Raw genomic sequence first — 18,791 nt, forward strand, 5'->3', positions numbered from 1 at the left:
GAAATTATGTTAAAACGCTTGAGTATAATCGGTAAAGAGTTTCTTCGCACAAATCATTAAAAATAATTTTAATTCGAGCGATCGAGAAAGAAATAATTAGTTTTTTTTTTATCTCTCCTGTAAAACTTACATTTTCGGAATAAGAAGGTTTGCAACCGAGGCCATCGTTTTACTTTCAATATTGCCCCATAAACATTCTTAAACATATTTCTTTGTTATTGCTCATTGTTGATTTTTATGTTGTAATCTTTTAACCTATACATATACATTTGTATATTTACAGGGCTACAGTGAACTGAGGTTTGACATGAAATACAAAGGTAAATTCTACTACGCCGTATACAGCAATGTGACGGTGGGAAATGAAGCAGATTTGTATAGGATAAAGTTGACATACAAGACAGGAAACTCTACAGACAACTTTAGTTATCACAATGGAAAGGTTTTTTCTACTTTAGATAGAGACAATGATAAATCGTCTAGCAACTGTGCTGATAATTTTAAAGGCGGCTGGTGGTATGATTCCTGTTATCAAGTGAACCTAAACGGCGTGTGGGCGAGTAAAACTGAAATTGAAGGCATTCGCTGGAATGGTTTAACAGTCAACATAGATTCTCTGGAGCACGTGGAGATGAAGCTACGACGGCCGTGATCATGAAAAATAACACGAAAACAGAGCCTTGTGTTAACTCCGACTGGTGCATGATAAATTTACAATAGTTCGCCGACTTTACAAACACTGCTTTACATGTATGTAGATGTACTTTTTTTAACAATAAAAACTATTGCTTTAATTAGAGCTTAAGTTGAAACCAAACAAATAACAAAACCGCTTTCCCCAAACTAATGACAGGCTGTCAAATGCTGAGTCAAATTCTCTGTTGACTAGATGTTTGGTTCGGTAGACATCTGTCAGATAAAATTATAAATAAAATTTCAAAATGTAAATATACCTACAGTTGTTCTACTTTTATTTGTAAACTGTGTTTCATTGTACTTGTTTTACGTAAATGAATTGGTAAAAGGGAGTAAAGGGGAGTAACTATATTATACGAGTTGAGTTAATTTCTGATATCGTACACACATATTGCAAATACTGTCAAGACTAACAGTATTGAAGTTACAATTGGATTATTTTTTTAAAAACAGAAAATTTAAAGTTTATGAATGAATGAAATAGTTGTTAATAATAAAATATTGATATTTTCTTATTAGTGACGAACATGACCAAAAAGATCAAAGGGAGGATCAATTAATTATATACAATTAAAATAAAGATTTTCGTTGTATCAAACATGAGAGTATAATCTAACATGATAAAGTAAAATCGGGCTACATAAATATAGAAGTTTGCGACAAAATCTCTCGTTTTTTTAGACACCGGAACGTTCAGAGAATATGCCGCCTTATGATAATATAATATACAATTATCAAATTCTGAAGGTATTTGAGAAATTGGAAGCAGAAAAAATAACGATCCCAGACATTGGTGGTCACTTAAAAATTAAGGTATTGTACTTTATATATGTTGCGTCTATTTAAATGGAACTGGTAGTCAATTTCTTTTGGCTTCCCAAAAAAAAAGTACTACTTGCAGTTAAAATTACACAGTTAAATCTTTGAAATAACCTGGTTATATAATTTAATACTTACAGTTGAAGTTTCTACAACAAAATATAAACGATACTCAAGAAAATAGATTAAAGTGATTTTTTTGGGTTAAAACGAATATTGCTGAAAAAATTGATAGAAAGTTATGTATCGGATTTAATACGTATATATGAATCTTCGTTCACCTAACTCCTATTGTTAGCCGGTTCATAATCATACACATAGAGACACACATACATTCAGAGACCAGTGTTTCTTCAAGAAATTTTCTCCGTGCGTGTGGGGGGACGGGGGACGGGACACTTTATATTTCCTGGGGGGGGGGGCGAACACTGGTCCAATTATGTTTTATAAATAAAGTCCATATAGTTCGGGGGGGGGGGGGAAGGGGGCGGGCGGTAGACTTTCTTCAAGGGGGGTACATCCTCCCCCCCCCCCCCCCCGAAGAAATGCCTGGAAGAAACTCTGACAGACACATACATAGAAATATATAGACAGACACACACACAAATACTGATGGGATTTTTTAAAAGTGTCAATTTAGTGTAAAATTTAATCAGATTTCTTGCCCGATTACAATATTTTCTCTTTCCTCAGTATACAGGAACATAAAAAAACTATCTTCTTCTATCTTCTCTCTCTCTCTCTCTCTCTCTCTCTCTCTCTCTCTCTCTCTCTCTATATATATATATATATATATATATATATATATATATATATATATATATATATATATATATATATACATATAAAGCAATGTATTTCTGTGTGTCTGTTTGTCTTTTATACATTACCACACCTCTCATCACATCGCCGTGAAACTTTGGAAAGTTGTTGTGAATATTTCTGGGGAGGTTTCTGTGAAAAAAAAATAATTCAAATTCGCAGGGCAGACGCCCCGGCAGGGTTCAATATGTCTTTTCTCTATAAACTGTATATAAAAATAAATGTCGATTGCGGTTACTCGCCGTTCATCCGATCTCCATCGACTTTGGTGAGTTCATAAGAACACTCCAGGGAGAGGTTCTGTAAAAAATCATTTTTAATTTCGCAAGGGCGGCGCCACAGGAGGGTACGATTTTTCTCTATGTACGGTATATAAAAATGAAAGTCGATTTTGATTTCACAACGTTCATCCGATAGGCATGAAGCTTTGGGGAGTTGATTAGAACTTAACCTGGAAGGGTTCTGCAAAAAATGTTTTTTTTTAATTTCGCAAGGGCGGAGCCAAGAGAGGCTGCGATTTTTCTCTCTATATGGTATATAAAAATATAAAAAATTAATTGCAGTGACACCGTTCACACGATCGCCATGAAACTTTGGTGAGTTCATCAATACACTCTACGGAAAGGTTCTGTAAAAAATCATTTTTAATTTCGTAAGGGCGGTGCACCGGGAGGATGCACTTCTTCTAAATTTACGATATATTAAAAGAAATGAAAGTTGGATAAGTTCTACACCGTTTATCCGAGTGCCATAAAACTTAAGGGAGTGGATGAATACTCCCGATGAGGTTTCTGGGGGGGGGGGGGGGGGGGGAGGGATTAAATTTTACACTGGCGGCCCCCAGCTTGATGCGATTTGGCGCCCTGGTCTTTGCAGTGTGCGCTATGGCGACTACGTTCGTTCTAAACAGTATGATAGACAATGGATAAGATAGGACGTTACAATCACTCAATTAATTGAATCAGACGAGTCCGCTGGTAAAGTGGGATTCTATTCGAAAATACTTTGGCTGTTTTGAACGAATGCAAACAAAGCTAGCTAACACACATAACCAAACAGAGCAACTCAGTGTCAGATTAAATGAGATGGAAACAAACAATACAAAAACTGTCACACAAGAGAATATTAATTCAACTTTACAATTGGTAGCAGGTCACAACAAATCTTTACAAGGTTTTATTGACAAGTACTACGATAATCCTATGAATTTAAATTTAACAAAACAGGTAAATAATTTTAATGAAGTATAATTTTTTTGACAATGTTTTATGTCTATCGTTTTACGTTAAAAAGTAAATTTTATTGAAAGTTACTATTATGATTGTCATAATAAACTGTGCTTTCAGAAATTCACATCAAGCTACATCATTATATTAGTAAATTAGGTAAAAATCAATAATTATTCTTTGAAAAGTGCAGAATCGATGTAAATATACAATATTACCTTATTAATCTAGGTGGTATAAAGGGCATTGAGGTAGATGAAAAAAATTCAGTTCAGCATTCTTTTGTGTCTTTTAGCTTTTAAATTTTTTTTAATGTTTTCTTGTGTGTCAGGAACAATAACTCAAGTCGCCAAATACAAACGGCTGTTTTACTAGGTGAAAGAAAACTGGCCTTGTGTGATACCAAAACAGACGGTGGAGGATGGATTGTTATACAGGTACTGTGTGCTTCTATTTTTGGTAATCAACGTTAACTTTTAGCATTCTGTTCAAATATTTGCCATATTGATTCGCATTTCCAATATTATTTGCCCTAATTCAAAGTCTATTAATATTGGGCTTAGTTATTTACTTTACATTTATAAAATAAAGAGAAAATTTTTAAAAGTATTATATTTTTCTTTTAGTATTAATTAAGTAACCGCCCCACGCGCGTTGCTGATGATTCAGAATAAAAAAAATTCAAAGAAACACGTTACGATTACATTTAATTTACATTAAAAAATTGAAACGTATAAATAATTTTAAAATGAAAATATAACATGCAATGTACATTTGTATTGGAAACAATCTATCTTTACTAATGATGTATGTTTATACTCGTTATCCCACTTTCTGATTGGTTCATGTAAACAATGATACAGACTGCGTCATTCGCCAAAATAATAAATATCAACAGGACTGTTTCTCTTTAACACCTGAAAAAGTATTATTTGACTAGCTATAAACATTAGAGTGACTGAAGCAACTCTTTAGATTAACTAATCGTGTATTTTTAGTTGCAGATTGCATAATTCGCAAAGTGACAAAATCCACATGATGGTTTCCTTGAGTTAGAAAAAAGTATTTTTTTTTTAAAGTGTGACCTTGTTTTCTAACAGTGAATTATTCATTGTAAACAATGCCCGAGCTATGTTTCTTGGATCTTAGTTGTTGGGGAGCGGGTGTGTCCACTCTACCGCTTAGAAGCAACAGAGCGTACTGTATGAAAATCTTGAGTGTACGTTAACGTCCATAACAGTTAGCGGCTTTGCGGAGCTCCCTCGAGAGCCACATATTATACTGCTGCAAGGGCACCGGTCACGGCCGCTAGCTCGGTTTAATCATCGAAAGTCGTCTGCCGCCTTGTGCCAATTGTTGGGTGCGCTTTAAAACGAACATAGGCGACATATTCTCAAGGGGGATCCCGGGGCGTCAAATCGCATCATGCGGGGCACCTGCGGACGCACCTGATTCGCTTCAGCTAATAATTGTAGTAGCTTTTCATACCCATAGTGTTTTGCTTATTCGGAAACGAACGTAGGCGCCGTAGTTTTAAGAAGGGAGCCAGAGGCACCAAATTGCAAAAGGTCGGGACTCCGGTAGCCGCTCATTTTTCAAATTAGTGAAGAAATAGTATTTCATCACACCCATATGCTTTTGCATATTTTAAAACTAATGCAAGCACCATAGCGCTCACAAGAACGCCCGGGGCACCAAATAGCACCCTGAGGGGGGGGGGGGGGTGGGCACCGGAAGACACAACTAATCGATGTAGTGAGCGGCTGTAGCAACCCATCGAAAAATTAAAAATTGAATTTTTGCAGCAACCCTCCAAGGAATATTCCCATGAACTTCCCACATCATAATATATAATATATTTAAAGAAAATAATTTATTTTCTCGTTTTGAGCGAATTATTTCATACAAGCTTGTTATTAAAACGTTTTTACGCCATTTGTTTTTCAGTACTTAAAGTTATTTTAATACCATAGAATTTGATGCCTTAAAAGGTATTGCGCACCGAATGAAAATTTAATGCTGGTATAATAGTGCGAATTAGTAGTATAGAACAGCCTACTAATTTCAGAACAATTTTATTAATTTAAATTAATGGATTAAAAGTGCCCAAAATTTCACTCGCAGTTTCAATCTATGACGACAAACTGACGACTAACGACAGATTTAACTAAATACATATCTTTATTTTAAATTTTCTAGTATACAGAAAGCTAATTTCTATCTTTTTTTCTTGTATATGTTTACAAAGGTAGGTTCGGATCCCGTTGGGTTCTGACTGTTCTGACTTTACTTGGACTATATTCTGTACCTTTGTCTACCCTTGGCGTTGAAATATCACTCTCTGTTTACATTGCTATTTTAGTTACAACGGCTGCTTCCACCCCTCACCAACATTTTGGTCGTGTTGTTCATGTCTGGCAATAAAAGACTGCTTTACTAGTCTGGCTACATTGTACTATTTAATGTGGCAGATCACATACGTCACAGTTGCATCTCTGGAGCACCTTATCAATTATTACCATGCTATCAATCTGTACACACATAATAAGTGTAATACTACACAATACTGACATGTTAAAACTATATTAAGGGTGTTCCTTTATTAAATGCAGTTTATATTAATACATCAATTCAGGTATTATAATATGCTATTTGATTGCACATAGTCATTCTCAAACCGGCATGTGATAAACACATTGTTTGGAAAATGTTTATTTAACAAATTTACAATTTTGCATAAAACCACTCAATGGAGTAGAGCTTCTACGTGTAAATGAACACCATTCTGTAGCAATACTCCGGTATACGAGAGCAAGGTGTCAAAGAAATGCATAATTTTACACAAAATTAAAGTGTTGAATTTCGCTTAAAAATAGATAAAAGATGGAATAAAAAGGGTTATCTATTGTCGCTTTTGTTGTTCCACATTTCCATTGATTAAATGAATTAGATTGTCACGGAGTGAAAAATAAAGTATATACCGCGGACTCTGTGGTAACAAGTTAATGACTTACACTTTGTAGAATATCTCGTCTGATCTCACACAAGCCACAAGAACAAGGGGAACAGTTGTCAGTTTGATGCCAGAAACAATTGCAGTACGAACAAAAAACAAGTTAATAAAAAGTCTAGTGACAATTTAAGCTTAATTTCCTTATGTTATCCATAACAATTTTAAATCGAGATAAATCATATATTCAGCAAATAAATAATGCAACACAAGTAGTTTTAATAATTCAAAACAAAATAGAAACCAGTATGGAAATTGCGCTAAAAAAAGACAACTATATTAACCTATATCAGCGGAAATAGTTTTATTTTAACGAGTAGGCCTATACGATGCTCAGTTTAAACATCATCCTAGGCTTACACGATGCTCAGTTTAAAATATATTAAAACATTTTTTGTGACCGAACGAAAGGATAATTTTGAAAACATTCTTCGGCAATATTGTTCTAAATTATGGCAGGAATCGATTGGTAAATGTTCCAAGTCGCTAAGTGGTCTGGTTGCCGAGATATGGGCAAAAAACTGCATGTTTTCGAGGTTTTTTGGCTTTTCCGGGAAATCCAGGAAGGAATTCCGAGAATTGTTTTGGCCCACAATCATCCTCGGAACTTGCTTAACATATTTGCTTTGTAACTAGTCCTCGATATTGCTTCGTTGAGGAGGAGATACGACTTAAAGCTGCGGACACACATCCATTCATTCATCCATCCAGAAATGACGAGTTAATAATCGCAATGGTCCGTATGGAAAATGCGCTAAAAATAACATGACGGGTTTGCTTTTCTATCATTTGGTTTTAGTTTAGAGAAAAATATAAAGTTTGTCGTTTTCTAGGTGGGCTGTTTTTACACTTTGTTCAAGCAAAAATTTTAAAACTAGAATATTATATCACGCTATAACAAGATATAATAACTTACAAAACTTTAGTCAGATTAGGCAAAGCAAAAATAAATTGTATCATTATTTTGTGAATTTTGGGGATGACAATTTTGTTTTGTTGGAATAAAATTAATATTGTATATGCAATGATTATTTTATTTTATAATGGAATAAAATACTATATTTCAGGCAATAAAAGAAATATGAAGCCTCAAAAGGTCAGTGTTAAAAAATGTGGGTCAAAATCTAAGAGGTGAGTGAACGAAGATCTGGTTCATGTGTCAACATGACCTAGTCTTTTTTACACATGCATTCATTACGTTTTGAGTCACTATGACCTACTCATCAGTTTTTCTTTCTCTATTTCCTACGTGGAGAGGGTGGTGGCACTTGAAACGTTTGAGAGCCAGGGGAAGGGGGGAAGGGGCGGACAAAAATTTCGGTTGTCAGACAGCGGTAAAATTAAATATTTTTTATGTTAATTTCTTCTCCATGGGCGGGGTGGGGGGTTGTGGGTGGTAGGGGGTGGAGGCTGGGACCCCCAAAGAGATGCCTGAAATACACATTGGTAGTCCTTTAACAAGATGAAAAGATAATTCATGGGTTACCATGACCTAGTCCTTTATCACATTCATACCATATAATGTATTGATTTTTAATCCATCTTGTAGTAACGCAGATGGCGAAGATAAAGTTCGAAAAATATACCCCTATTTACAGTAAGGATGAGTCTGTGGGGGGGGGGGGGGGGGTAGCAAGCTGGGACGGATAAGTTGTCCCCCATGAGCCGATACAAAAACAATCGACTCGATTTTTTTCAATGATAATAAATGTATTTGTTGACCATAGCAAGATGACCAGACTCTTCTCTATCCTTATATTGAAAAACAATTAAAAGGAGCATTAGAGATCGGTGTGGACGAGTCGGTAAAACTTACGGTTGCTAAACCGAAAAGTCTCGAGTTAGAACCCTGGGGCAGATGAGGCTCATTAGCTAGGGACAGCCACTCTTCTAGGAGAGACAACTCCAAAATCAAACAACTGCTGCTGTTAGTTTGTTGTTGGTTGGACAAAGTCTATTTAAGCAAATCCAAAAAAAGAAAAGTAGGCTGAAATCGGAGTCAATGGCGCATAACAAATTGAAACGTATAATAAATTAATTGTTTTGGAGGGGGTCCCTTTCAACACTAAATTAAAGAACGAAGAAGAAAAAGAAGAAGAAAGCAGCATTCAGGATTCTAAAGCACTTGTCACAAACAAAGGATATTTAAACAGTACAATCTAAATTACTTGAGCTTAAGACTTAAGCTCATAAGTGCTACACAGTTGCACAATAGTTTCTTGGTTCGCATTTCTTTGTGTACTGTCTCTTTTGTGAAAAGGATATGTAGAATTTACAATTAAATGTTTACTATTGTATAAATTGCCTACCAGCGAGTGACTTTGAACAATTTGTTTTCGCTGATATGATTTTGCACAGCAATTTTATTTTATTCTACCATACTTGGAACATACTGAAAATAATTTGTATCCGTGTGTTATTTTATATGATACTCAAAGCGACACATCACAACTAACATTAAATAATTAAATAGCAGATAGTGTATCAAGTATAATTAAAACATATAAATACGCCCTCAAGTTTACTAATCACTTTCTACAGTTACATATGTATATTATTATTTCAAAACCAATATAATCATGCCTCAATTACTAGTTAGTCACTACAATGTTTCTACTTCTAATAAGATAATGAACCCAGCGCCCCTAAAATTCGTAAGACATATGCCCAGCCTAATCTTCGACCTTACCAGAGCTTTTCTTTGTATAGAGCATATTTTTCATAGTGTCAGTTGAGGTCCTTCTATACACCCCCCCCCCCCCCAATTTTTTTCTTAACTCTTTGAATTATAACTATATGCTAAATAAGATAGCATTAGGTTTATGAATAAGCATTTTGTCTGATATGGTTTTCATAACCCGCACATGCCCAATATCTTCAACTGTGCTGGGATATAATGTGTAGTCTCTAACCTACCCACTTAAATCGATAGTTAACTGGTTAACATAATGCTTCATTACATTAGATGCATGCCACAATAGCTCAGTTCAAATAGAAATTACATTATGTTTTCTATGGTTTCCTGGTTCAAGTAATACTAATCATTCAATAACTAATGTAGCGTGACATTTGTAAATTTCAAAGGACAATTTAAGTGCGTCAGACTGTTTTAAAATATATTAGACAAAGACAATGTTGAGGGGCAGAGAGTTCATATGGCTTTATTTAGGAAAACAAATTTCTGATATGAAACTCGCATATAAATGCATACATTTGTAATCACTGATACTTGTACCCAAATAGTCAATGTTTAAATTATTTTCTTATAAGAAGGCGCCAGACATCGAACCGAATCCCTCTATATAATCTTTCCAACGTCGTATGAAGTTCACATCGCCGTTTATACGCCTATGTTGAAAACAGTGAAAAATAAGATTCTCGGTGCTTTTTTTTTAAATTATAGTATACATTGTATTGTATTGAGCATCTGTGTATTAGTGTCCAGGGAGCTCAAAATCCTTAAAAACTGTTTTTTGTAAAACAACAACAACAACAAGACTGCAGATCTACTACAGCAGTAACTGACACACACGGATGAGTAGAAAAAATTTACATGCGCTGTGAAAGATAGGCAGATCTTCAATCCACTTCCATGACTTATAGCTCTTCTATAAACAGACGTATGGTTTGCCCATAAATCTCATACCAATAGTTTTGTTGTTAGCAAATTAAAAGCGATAGTTCTCTTTATTAACATTAAAAGATATTTTGTCTGAGATCATTTGTCCATGATATCATTTGTCTTCATATATTATGTCCTGGTATCATTTTTCATTGAGATCATTTGTCCTTGAGATCATTTGTCATTAGATTATTTTTCCTGAGATCATGTGTCCGTGAGATATTTTGTCTAATATATTTTGTCTAGGATCATTGTCCTGAGATAATTTGTCATGGAACCAGGGGCGGAACTACAGTGCCGCCAGACCCCGCAATGCGGGGGGGGGGGGGGGGGGCCACGACGTTTAGGGGCCCAATTCCGACCAAAAAAAAATGAATTTTCTTTTCATAAATAATATTTTTCGCGCACCTTGATAGTGGTTTTGTAAAAATAAAAAACATGTCTACTATAGCAGTGATTGTTCTACAGTAACTAACACACACTGTTGCGTAGAAAAATATAAAATCTACAAGAGCTGTAGTTTGAAAGATAGGCAAACGTTCACACTACTTCCATGACTTACTGCCCTTCTTTAAAATAAGGGTGCCCATAAAGCTTATTTAAATAGTTTTGTACTATGTAAGTTAAAAAGCAATTTATTCTCTTAATTATTATCTAAATAAGGCATACTAAAGAATCCTAAAGGTATAAAAATGAATGTATTCAAAACTAATAATATAAATACAAAATAATCATAAAAATAAACATAACGCGAGAAACCATTGTACAAATCAAGCTTACGTGTTTATATAGATTTGACCAGCTTGAAAAATTGATTACATTATCAATTTGCGGGAAAATGTAATAAAAACATTTGTAAAACAGGGATTATTGCGGGCCCGAAATTAGTTCAGACTTATTGTTGTCTGGTTCGTTATCTCAGAGTGGTTATACATTGCAATAAAATAGATTAAAATACTCAGGTAATAGACTATTTAAAAATTAGAGAAGCACGCTACTATATATATATATATATATATATATATATATATATATATATATATATATATATATATATATATATATATATATATATATACATATAGGGGGGCCCAAAATTTTTATTTGCGGGGGAGACTTTTTTTTCTAGTTCCGCCACTGCATGGAACCAAGTTCAACCATCATAGTATGTAATAGTCGTTTCTTTTAACGGATTATGCTAATAAAACTTGTATGAATATTTTTACTACATATTAATTTCAGCTCTTGTTTTATTTTAGAAAAATGTTTTCTGCACGTTATTATGTACATCCAGTGACCACTAAAATAATATTTTCAAGTGTGCTGGGATATAATGTTTCGTCAGCAGTACTACCACCCCCCCCCCCCCCTAGGATTGTTTTGGGCATGCCCGAGACACGTATATTGAAAACTAAAGTATCGATGTAAACACAATTTTGCTTGATTAACTCTTATACAGCAGCTGTCACAAATTTAACGAAACCAACTCAGATGTTTTTGATTACGCCAATAATCACTGCTGGCAATACTAGTTTTTCCTTAAACCAAAAACTTTAAAATCAGCTGTAAATGTTTAAAACTACAGATAGACGCAGCTGCCATAATTTGTTAATACAAATATTTTTGTTTAACCAGTTTGTGTTTAAGTAATCTCTGGAAATGTTTTGAAATAAATGAGTACCTCTTGTAAAACAAAACGATAAAATCAATACATACAAAGGTTCTAACATTTTTAACATTCGCTATTTCATGTATTTATTTTACATTTATTTTAATCATATGCTAAATATTCAAACCATTAAAACAGTATATGTCATTCAAACTCGCGATCTACTTAGTTTGGGTTTCCAATCACACAAATTTTTATTGTTAAAGGCTTGTCAGCCACAGAGGCTTAGCGACCCTTCCCGGCGCCCGGGGACAAACTTTTCGATTTGCACCCCCCCCCCCCCTCAAGGTTTTGATTTGCACCTCCGTAATACTTTCGATTTGCACCCCCCTCGACCTTTCAATTTGTTTTTCCAACCCATTTTCGCGCCCCCTAAAGTCGGCGCCCGGGGACATATGTCCCCCCGCCCCCCCCCCCTCGCTAGGCTACTGGGTTAATCCCATGTGACCATATATAATTCACCATCTTCACCACTGTATTCAGTACACTGCTAACGTCTCTATATTTAGCACACATAGCTTGCTAGTGAATAATAAAGTACAGGAACATTGGTTATAGAATGTTTTACTCATTCGCTTGTCCAACCAAGCCTTTCTTTGTGTCACTCTTGTACTTTCCTACATCAACAGTCAACTGAGGTAAGTCCAGTCCAAGTTATAATCAGCAAATGTTTTTTTTAACTCATTGAATATATCATCTCCGGTAACAGTGACATGCGTGTTATGTAGGGAAGCCAGCTTTTGTGCAATGCTACTGTTGTCTTCATCCACACCTCTAATGAACACAAGCAGTTGAGAGTTGGAACAGCTGTCCAGCGACACATCCATTACAATTGGAATGACGCAATTTGTTTGCATTTTTCACTATCTGGGTAACTATGTTTTCATCAATGTCTGCAACACGGCAGGCAACGGTAGTTGCACCCAAAGCTACATTTTCAAATTGTTTTGAATTTTCTGGGCAAAGGTCCTTAGCCATCTCTAACAAACATTTATTTCCGTGGACAAAAAGATCTCCGCGGGCCGATGAGAGGACCTCGCGGGCCGCATCCAGCCCGCGGGCCGTAGTTTGGAGACCCCTGATTACTAGACTACCAAACTTTCCCAACTTCCGCAAATCTTGGCAGCGGGTCTACGACAAATTCCCGAAAGAAATTTGCCCGAATGCCTTTTTCCCGAAGGCCGTTTTTCCGCATGTCCGAATACGAAAACGCATCAATAGAATTTGCCGTAATTAGACAAAAGCCCGAATGGAACCTTGCCCGAATGCAACGATAAAACTTTTATTGAACTGGGGGCTATAAAGAGTTTAGAGTCACAAACTGACTGTACGTGCATTAAGAATTTTAATATCTGTTTTTATCTATGATTTATATCGTATTGTTAATTCAAAACAACTTGACAGCTCAATTATTACGTTGATGACCCTCATCCTTTATTTTTTTTAAATTATTACAAAAACTTGACTTTAGACATATTTATTACTTCGAGATATATTTTAATCGAATGTCAAAATGATTAGGGGGTGAAAACAAAACGGCACGTGGGCCACAAGGTATTTTTGATAAAGTTTTTTTTTTAAATTCATTTTGTAAATTCTACATAACTTACTGCTTTTATAACAAAAATATTCGTTGCCTGTTCATCTCTCCCTACAGACTGAGTTGGAACAGCCCACAACCGATTCATTCGATGAACGTCATACCTAAATGACCCTTAAATAAAAAAAAAAATATTTCTTACACTAGGTAAAATAATGTTAAAGTTTGGAGTGCCGACCAAAAGCTACAAAAAATACAGGGTGTTGGTTTGGCTAACGAGAAGAGTATTAAATAAGAATCTTATTAGGGTAACATAATATACATCAGTTTCGTCAAGACAGAGGGCCCCCTTGGCTTGAGCCCTTTGTCGAGAACCTCATTAACGGGAGCCTTTTTGTCGAAAGTCGAATTGATGGGGGCGTTTTTATCGGGAGCCAAATGACGGCGTCAATTTTTCGCTAGCCCCTTTGTCAGGTATACTTGATTGGCTTCTTTTGCTGAGACCTCTGTGTCGAGGCTGTTTTAACACCGCACGAAAATGTTCATTATAGAAAAGAAAAAGTTATCTATTCAACTTGTAACGTTTACCTATCTATCAGCCAGATAGATGGTGAACGTCCCCGGATTCTTTTTTCGGGGTCGTATGCAAATGACTTACAGCCTAAGTGGATGAACACTAACACAACAACACACTAGGGCTCGAATTCGACGTCTAGGGAACACTAGTGATACTATTGAAATTAACACTCATCCAATCTGCATACAACCTTTAATAAGCGAACACAGTTGTGGCAGAACACAAGTTTAAACTAGATAAAATATTTAATTTATAAAATATCAAAACCCAACTTACAAAGTGAAAGAAAAAACACTATCACAGATTTCAACACTGTAAAAACTAGCCACAGGCCACACAACACTGCTATAGCTTCAAGAATCACTTGGCGACAAGTAATTTTATACTAGAAGACTAAAACAACTTAAGAAAGCATAGCACACACAGGACTTAAGCTCTCTCACGTTCTAATGGTCAGAATCTATTGCCGGACAATATGGACGGCTTGGTCCTAATAGACCGCTTAACCAAGGTAGACTGCCACGTGTGACGAGTGTGCGGTGCAGTTAAAGACTTCTGCAACAGGGGAGGTCATCCTCAACTCATGTAGCCATTGGTTGGGAGGGTCATATGATCAGAATCATTCAATCAGATCTTAATGGAAAATTTCTACGTCTTAGACACCCTTGGTAAGACAGTGGAAAAACCCCAGAAGTTACACCATCACTCCCTATAAGGTATTATACAATGTCAAAATAAAAATGGAACCTGACTCGACCTAAGTAGGTCACATCCCCTCCCTTTTTGGAAGTGACAGATAGGTTCCACAAAAGCATACATAAGGAACCAATCTGGCAATGAAATAAAAAAAAATGTTTTACAAATGTAGTCAATCAAAATCTTAATACCAGATGAAAATATCCCTGAACATAAAGGGGAAGTAACTCAAACTTTTACAATTGGTGAAAGGGGAGTAACCCTTCAAAAGGTAATTATACATCAAATTCCCTCAAAAAAGGGTATTACAATATTTCCATGAGGATATTAAAAGTGGTAAGCCCGCCAGGGTAAGACCTTTATTTCAATGACTAGCTACAATATCAACTGAGTCATATGAGACATATTATTATAAAAGATTACATATAATCAAAAACCACCTTTAATTAAGGTTCACCTGAAAATAAACAAAATATTCAACAGGATTGGAATTTAGAAAAATTCAAAACTCATACCACTCATTTTCATGTTAAAACACAACTCTTGTGTATGGTCTTAACCACAAAACATGTCACATGATCAATGTGTGCAATAAGATTTTACATCCTTGACAAACAATCAGCCACAACATTATCACTACCCTTAATGTGTGAAATTTCCAGATTAAAATTTTGGAAATATAAGCACCATCTCAATATTCTTTGATTTGTCTGTCCTAACTTAGAGGTAAATTTCAGGGGATCATGGTCAGAAAACACTCTGACTGGATTGGTTGAAGAAGAGACATAGACTTCAAAATGTTGTAATGACAAAACCAAAGCTAAAGCCTCTTTTTCAATAGTAGAATAATTCTTTTGGTTCTCATTTAACTTCCTGGAAAAAAAGGCAATGGGATGGTCAATTCCCATGTTGTCTTCTTGAAATAGGACTGAACCAACGGCTAAGTTGCTAGCATCAATGGCAAGTTTAAAGGGCTTGCTGAAATCTGGGGCAGCCATAACAGGAGCATTAGATAGAAATGACTTAATGGTTAAAAAAGCTTCTTGACATTTATCTGACCATTCAAACTCAACACCCTTTTTCAATAATGCAGTAAGAGGTTCAGCAATAGCTGAAAAGTTTTGACAGAACCGCCTATAGTAACCAGCCATCCCAAGGAACTTTTTGATTTCTTTACAATTTTTGGGAGGAGGTAACCTTACAATAGCATCTACTTTAGCTTCAATGGGCCGAACTTGGTTCGTTCCCACTTGAACCACAAATAGGTAATTGAAGCTTTACAGAACTTGCATAAAAGGTGATTTCTGTAAAGGTTTACAGTAGAATTAACTTCAGACAATTTATGGCTTTCCTCTGTGGACAAATGCATAAGGTGGACATTCAAATTATCTAAAAAGGAAGAATTTACCAATTTTGGGGGTTTCAATTTATCATGTATCACATCATCAGAAACATTTGAACATACAGGTAAAGTAATTTTAGCTGTGGAATGAAAACTGTTACAATTATCATAATACTTTTTCAGTGAGTTAACATGATACACTGTCTGTTTCTTTCTTCTGTCGGGCGTATTGACAACATAGTTCAAATCACTTAATTTTGAATGCACAGTAAAGGGTCCACAATATCTCAAGGATAACGCATTGTTCAGATTAGGCACTAGCACAAGAACTTTCTCGCCTGGATTGAATGTTCGTTTACGAGAACTCTTATCATACAGTCCTTTCATTCTCACTTGGGCCTTTCTTAAGTTCTTGTGAGCCATTTCGCACACAGCTTTCAGTCGAACGTGAAAATCGTCAAAGTTTTCCACAGGATGATCGCTGGTACCTGTCCACCGTTCGTGTATCAGCTTCAGGGGACCACGGACAGAATGTCCAAACACAAGTTGAACAGGAGAGTAGCCTAAAGAGTCCTGGACACAGTCCCTCGCGGCGAAAATAATCCAAGGAACAGTCTCATCCCATTGGGTGTTACTATTAGCGAATGTTCTTAGCATGGTTTTGAGGGTTTGGTGGAACCTCTCAAGTACGCCTTGAGACTGGGGGTGGTAGGCTGAGCTGGTGATGTGGGTAACGCCTAGCTTGGCTAGTGCTTCCTGAAAATGGTGACTGGTGAAGTTGCTGCCTTGATCTGTTTGCACGATTCTAGGTAATCCAAAGGTAGTGAAGAACCGGGTCATGGCTCTGACTACAGTCTTAGCCTTAATGTTCCGTAAGGGAATCGCCTCGGGAAAACGGGTACTTGAACACATAAAGGTAAGTAGGTACTCGTTGCCCGCCTTGGTTTTAGGCAAGGGACCTACACAGTCCATGACGATTTTTGAAAAGGGTTCTTCTAATACAGGAATCGGACTCAAAGGGGCCTTAGGAATTGTCTGGTTTGGCTTTCCGGCCAACTGACAGTTCGTGCAACTTCTGCAGTAACGCGACACATCTTTTCTCATTTTGGGCCAAAAGAACAGTTCTTTGATCTTCGCCGTCGTTTTAGTGACTCCTGGGTGCGCTGACATTGGATGGTCATGTGCCAGCTTAAGTATTTCATGCCGATAAGGTGGAGGGACCCACAGCTGGTTTTTACCCAACCATGGTTCGGCTGGTGAGGCATTCACTGGTATAGAGCGACGAAAGAAGAGGCCGTTCTCGGAGAAATATTCTCCATCGTCAGATGAGATTTTTCGACCGTTGCTTTGAGTTCCGCGTCGACTTGTTGAGCTTTAATGATGTCTTCCTGAGATATCCTCAGGGGTAAGCCCAGACTTGTGTTCTCTGGAAGCATAGACTCCAATTTGGGAGTCGAATTTCTTGACGATGATGGCGGGTGTGGTTCAGACGTTATGTCAGCCAATGGTTTGGTCTGGCTTCTTGTAACCACACATGCAGGATACAGTTCATTATCATTATCTGGAACTGTTGACAAAGGGTCTGAAACCGTACAGGGGTATACTTTGCTTCCCGCAAGGTCATTCCCTAGAAGTAGGTGTACTCCTGGGACAGGAATACTATCTATCACACCTAAAATGACTTCACCTTCGACGAGATGATGTTTCAGAGCAAACTTGTGTAAAGGGACGACAGTTGATTTTGTCCCCACTCCCTGGATAATGGAAATCCTTCCGGTGTTCGTCTCTGGTGTAATGTCCATTGAACTTTTCAAAAGAAGTGAATGTGACGCTCCTGTGTCTCTTAGGACGGTGATATTCCGCTGAGACAACGGATCACCTGGTTTGCTAATGATGGCTTCGGCAATAAAAGATGAAAAGTCAACTTTTCTCGATCCCTCGAGATCGGTAGACTCGGAAGAAACTGGATGGTGGCGAGAACAGTCAAAATGTGACTGCACATAATGTGTGGAGACTTGACTACCTTCTTGCGGACACTTAGGGTTAGAGTCCTTTAGAATTCTAGAGTTCATATTTGAACCGGCTGCTTGATGGGATGGAGCATAGTGCGCAGACGTACGCACCACCTCTCTGTTAAATTGAAGACGTTTGTAACAGTCCTTGACATGATGACCAGGTCTTTTGCAGAACTGGCAAACTGCTCGACGATTGAGAGTTGATCTTGGTTTCTCTCTGGACTGTGATGCCTTCACGTATTGGCCAACAGGAGGATTGCTGCCAAAAAGGGGAAGCACGGGGTTGAGGCGGTTTCCTGACACTGGTGGTTTCTTATGCACCAACATATATGTGTCAGCCGACTCAGCAGCCTTCTGGACGTCAATTATCTTGTTATCCAGTATGTGAAGTCGTATGTCTTCAGGCAGGGACGATAGGAATTCTTCCCTTAGGATAAGTGACCTGAGTTTCTCAAACTCAGAAACTTCCTCAGAGTGTAGCCACCTTGAGAATATTTTCTCCTTTTCAAAGAGAAATTCCACATATGATTGAGTGGGTAACTTGCGGAGTGTTCGGAATTTTGTCCGATAGGCCTCGGGCGTCAGTTCGTAGGCCTTCAAAATGGCAGTCTTGACCAAACTATAGTTATTTTGAACGTCGTGAGAGAGTGCCTGGTATGTTTTTGCAGCTTTCCCAGTAAGGACCGAGCTCAATAAAGCAGTAATGGAAGTTTCGGGCCATTCACATGTCTTCGCTAAACTCTCAAATGAGTTAAAG

General features: G+C 36.8%; 2 protein-coding genes across 3 annotated transcripts in view; both read left to right on the forward strand.

Annotated features, from left to right (window-relative positions):
- The window catches only part of LOC131955175 (angiopoietin-related protein 7), a 273,399-nt gene that overhangs the window by 121,920 nt on the left and 132,688 nt on the right, over window positions 1–18,791 (forward strand). The gene's annotated exons all lie outside the window — the stretch shown is intronic.
- Window positions 1–18,791, forward strand: part of LOC131955176 (angiopoietin-related protein 7-like) — a 123,213-nt gene that overhangs the window by 87,696 nt on the left and 16,726 nt on the right. Inside the window, exon 5 of one of the 2 annotated variants that reach the window (XM_059319185.1) lies at window positions 284–932. The exons of the other annotated variant lie outside the window; for it this stretch is intronic. Coding sequence (XP_059175168.1) covers window positions 284–652 — 369 coding nt within the window. The 3' untranslated portion in view covers window positions 653–932. Of the gene's footprint in view, window positions 1–283; window positions 933–18,791 lie in introns of those variants that run through there. 2 annotated transcript variants of the gene reach the window in all.

The sequence above is a fragment of the Physella acuta genome, unplaced genomic scaffold (assembly GCF_028476545.2).
Source record: "Physella acuta isolate Inbredline_101_S28 unplaced genomic scaffold, ASM2847654v3 ptg001058l, whole genome shotgun sequence".
NCBI lineage: Eukaryota > Metazoa > Mollusca > Gastropoda > Physidae > Physella > Physella acuta.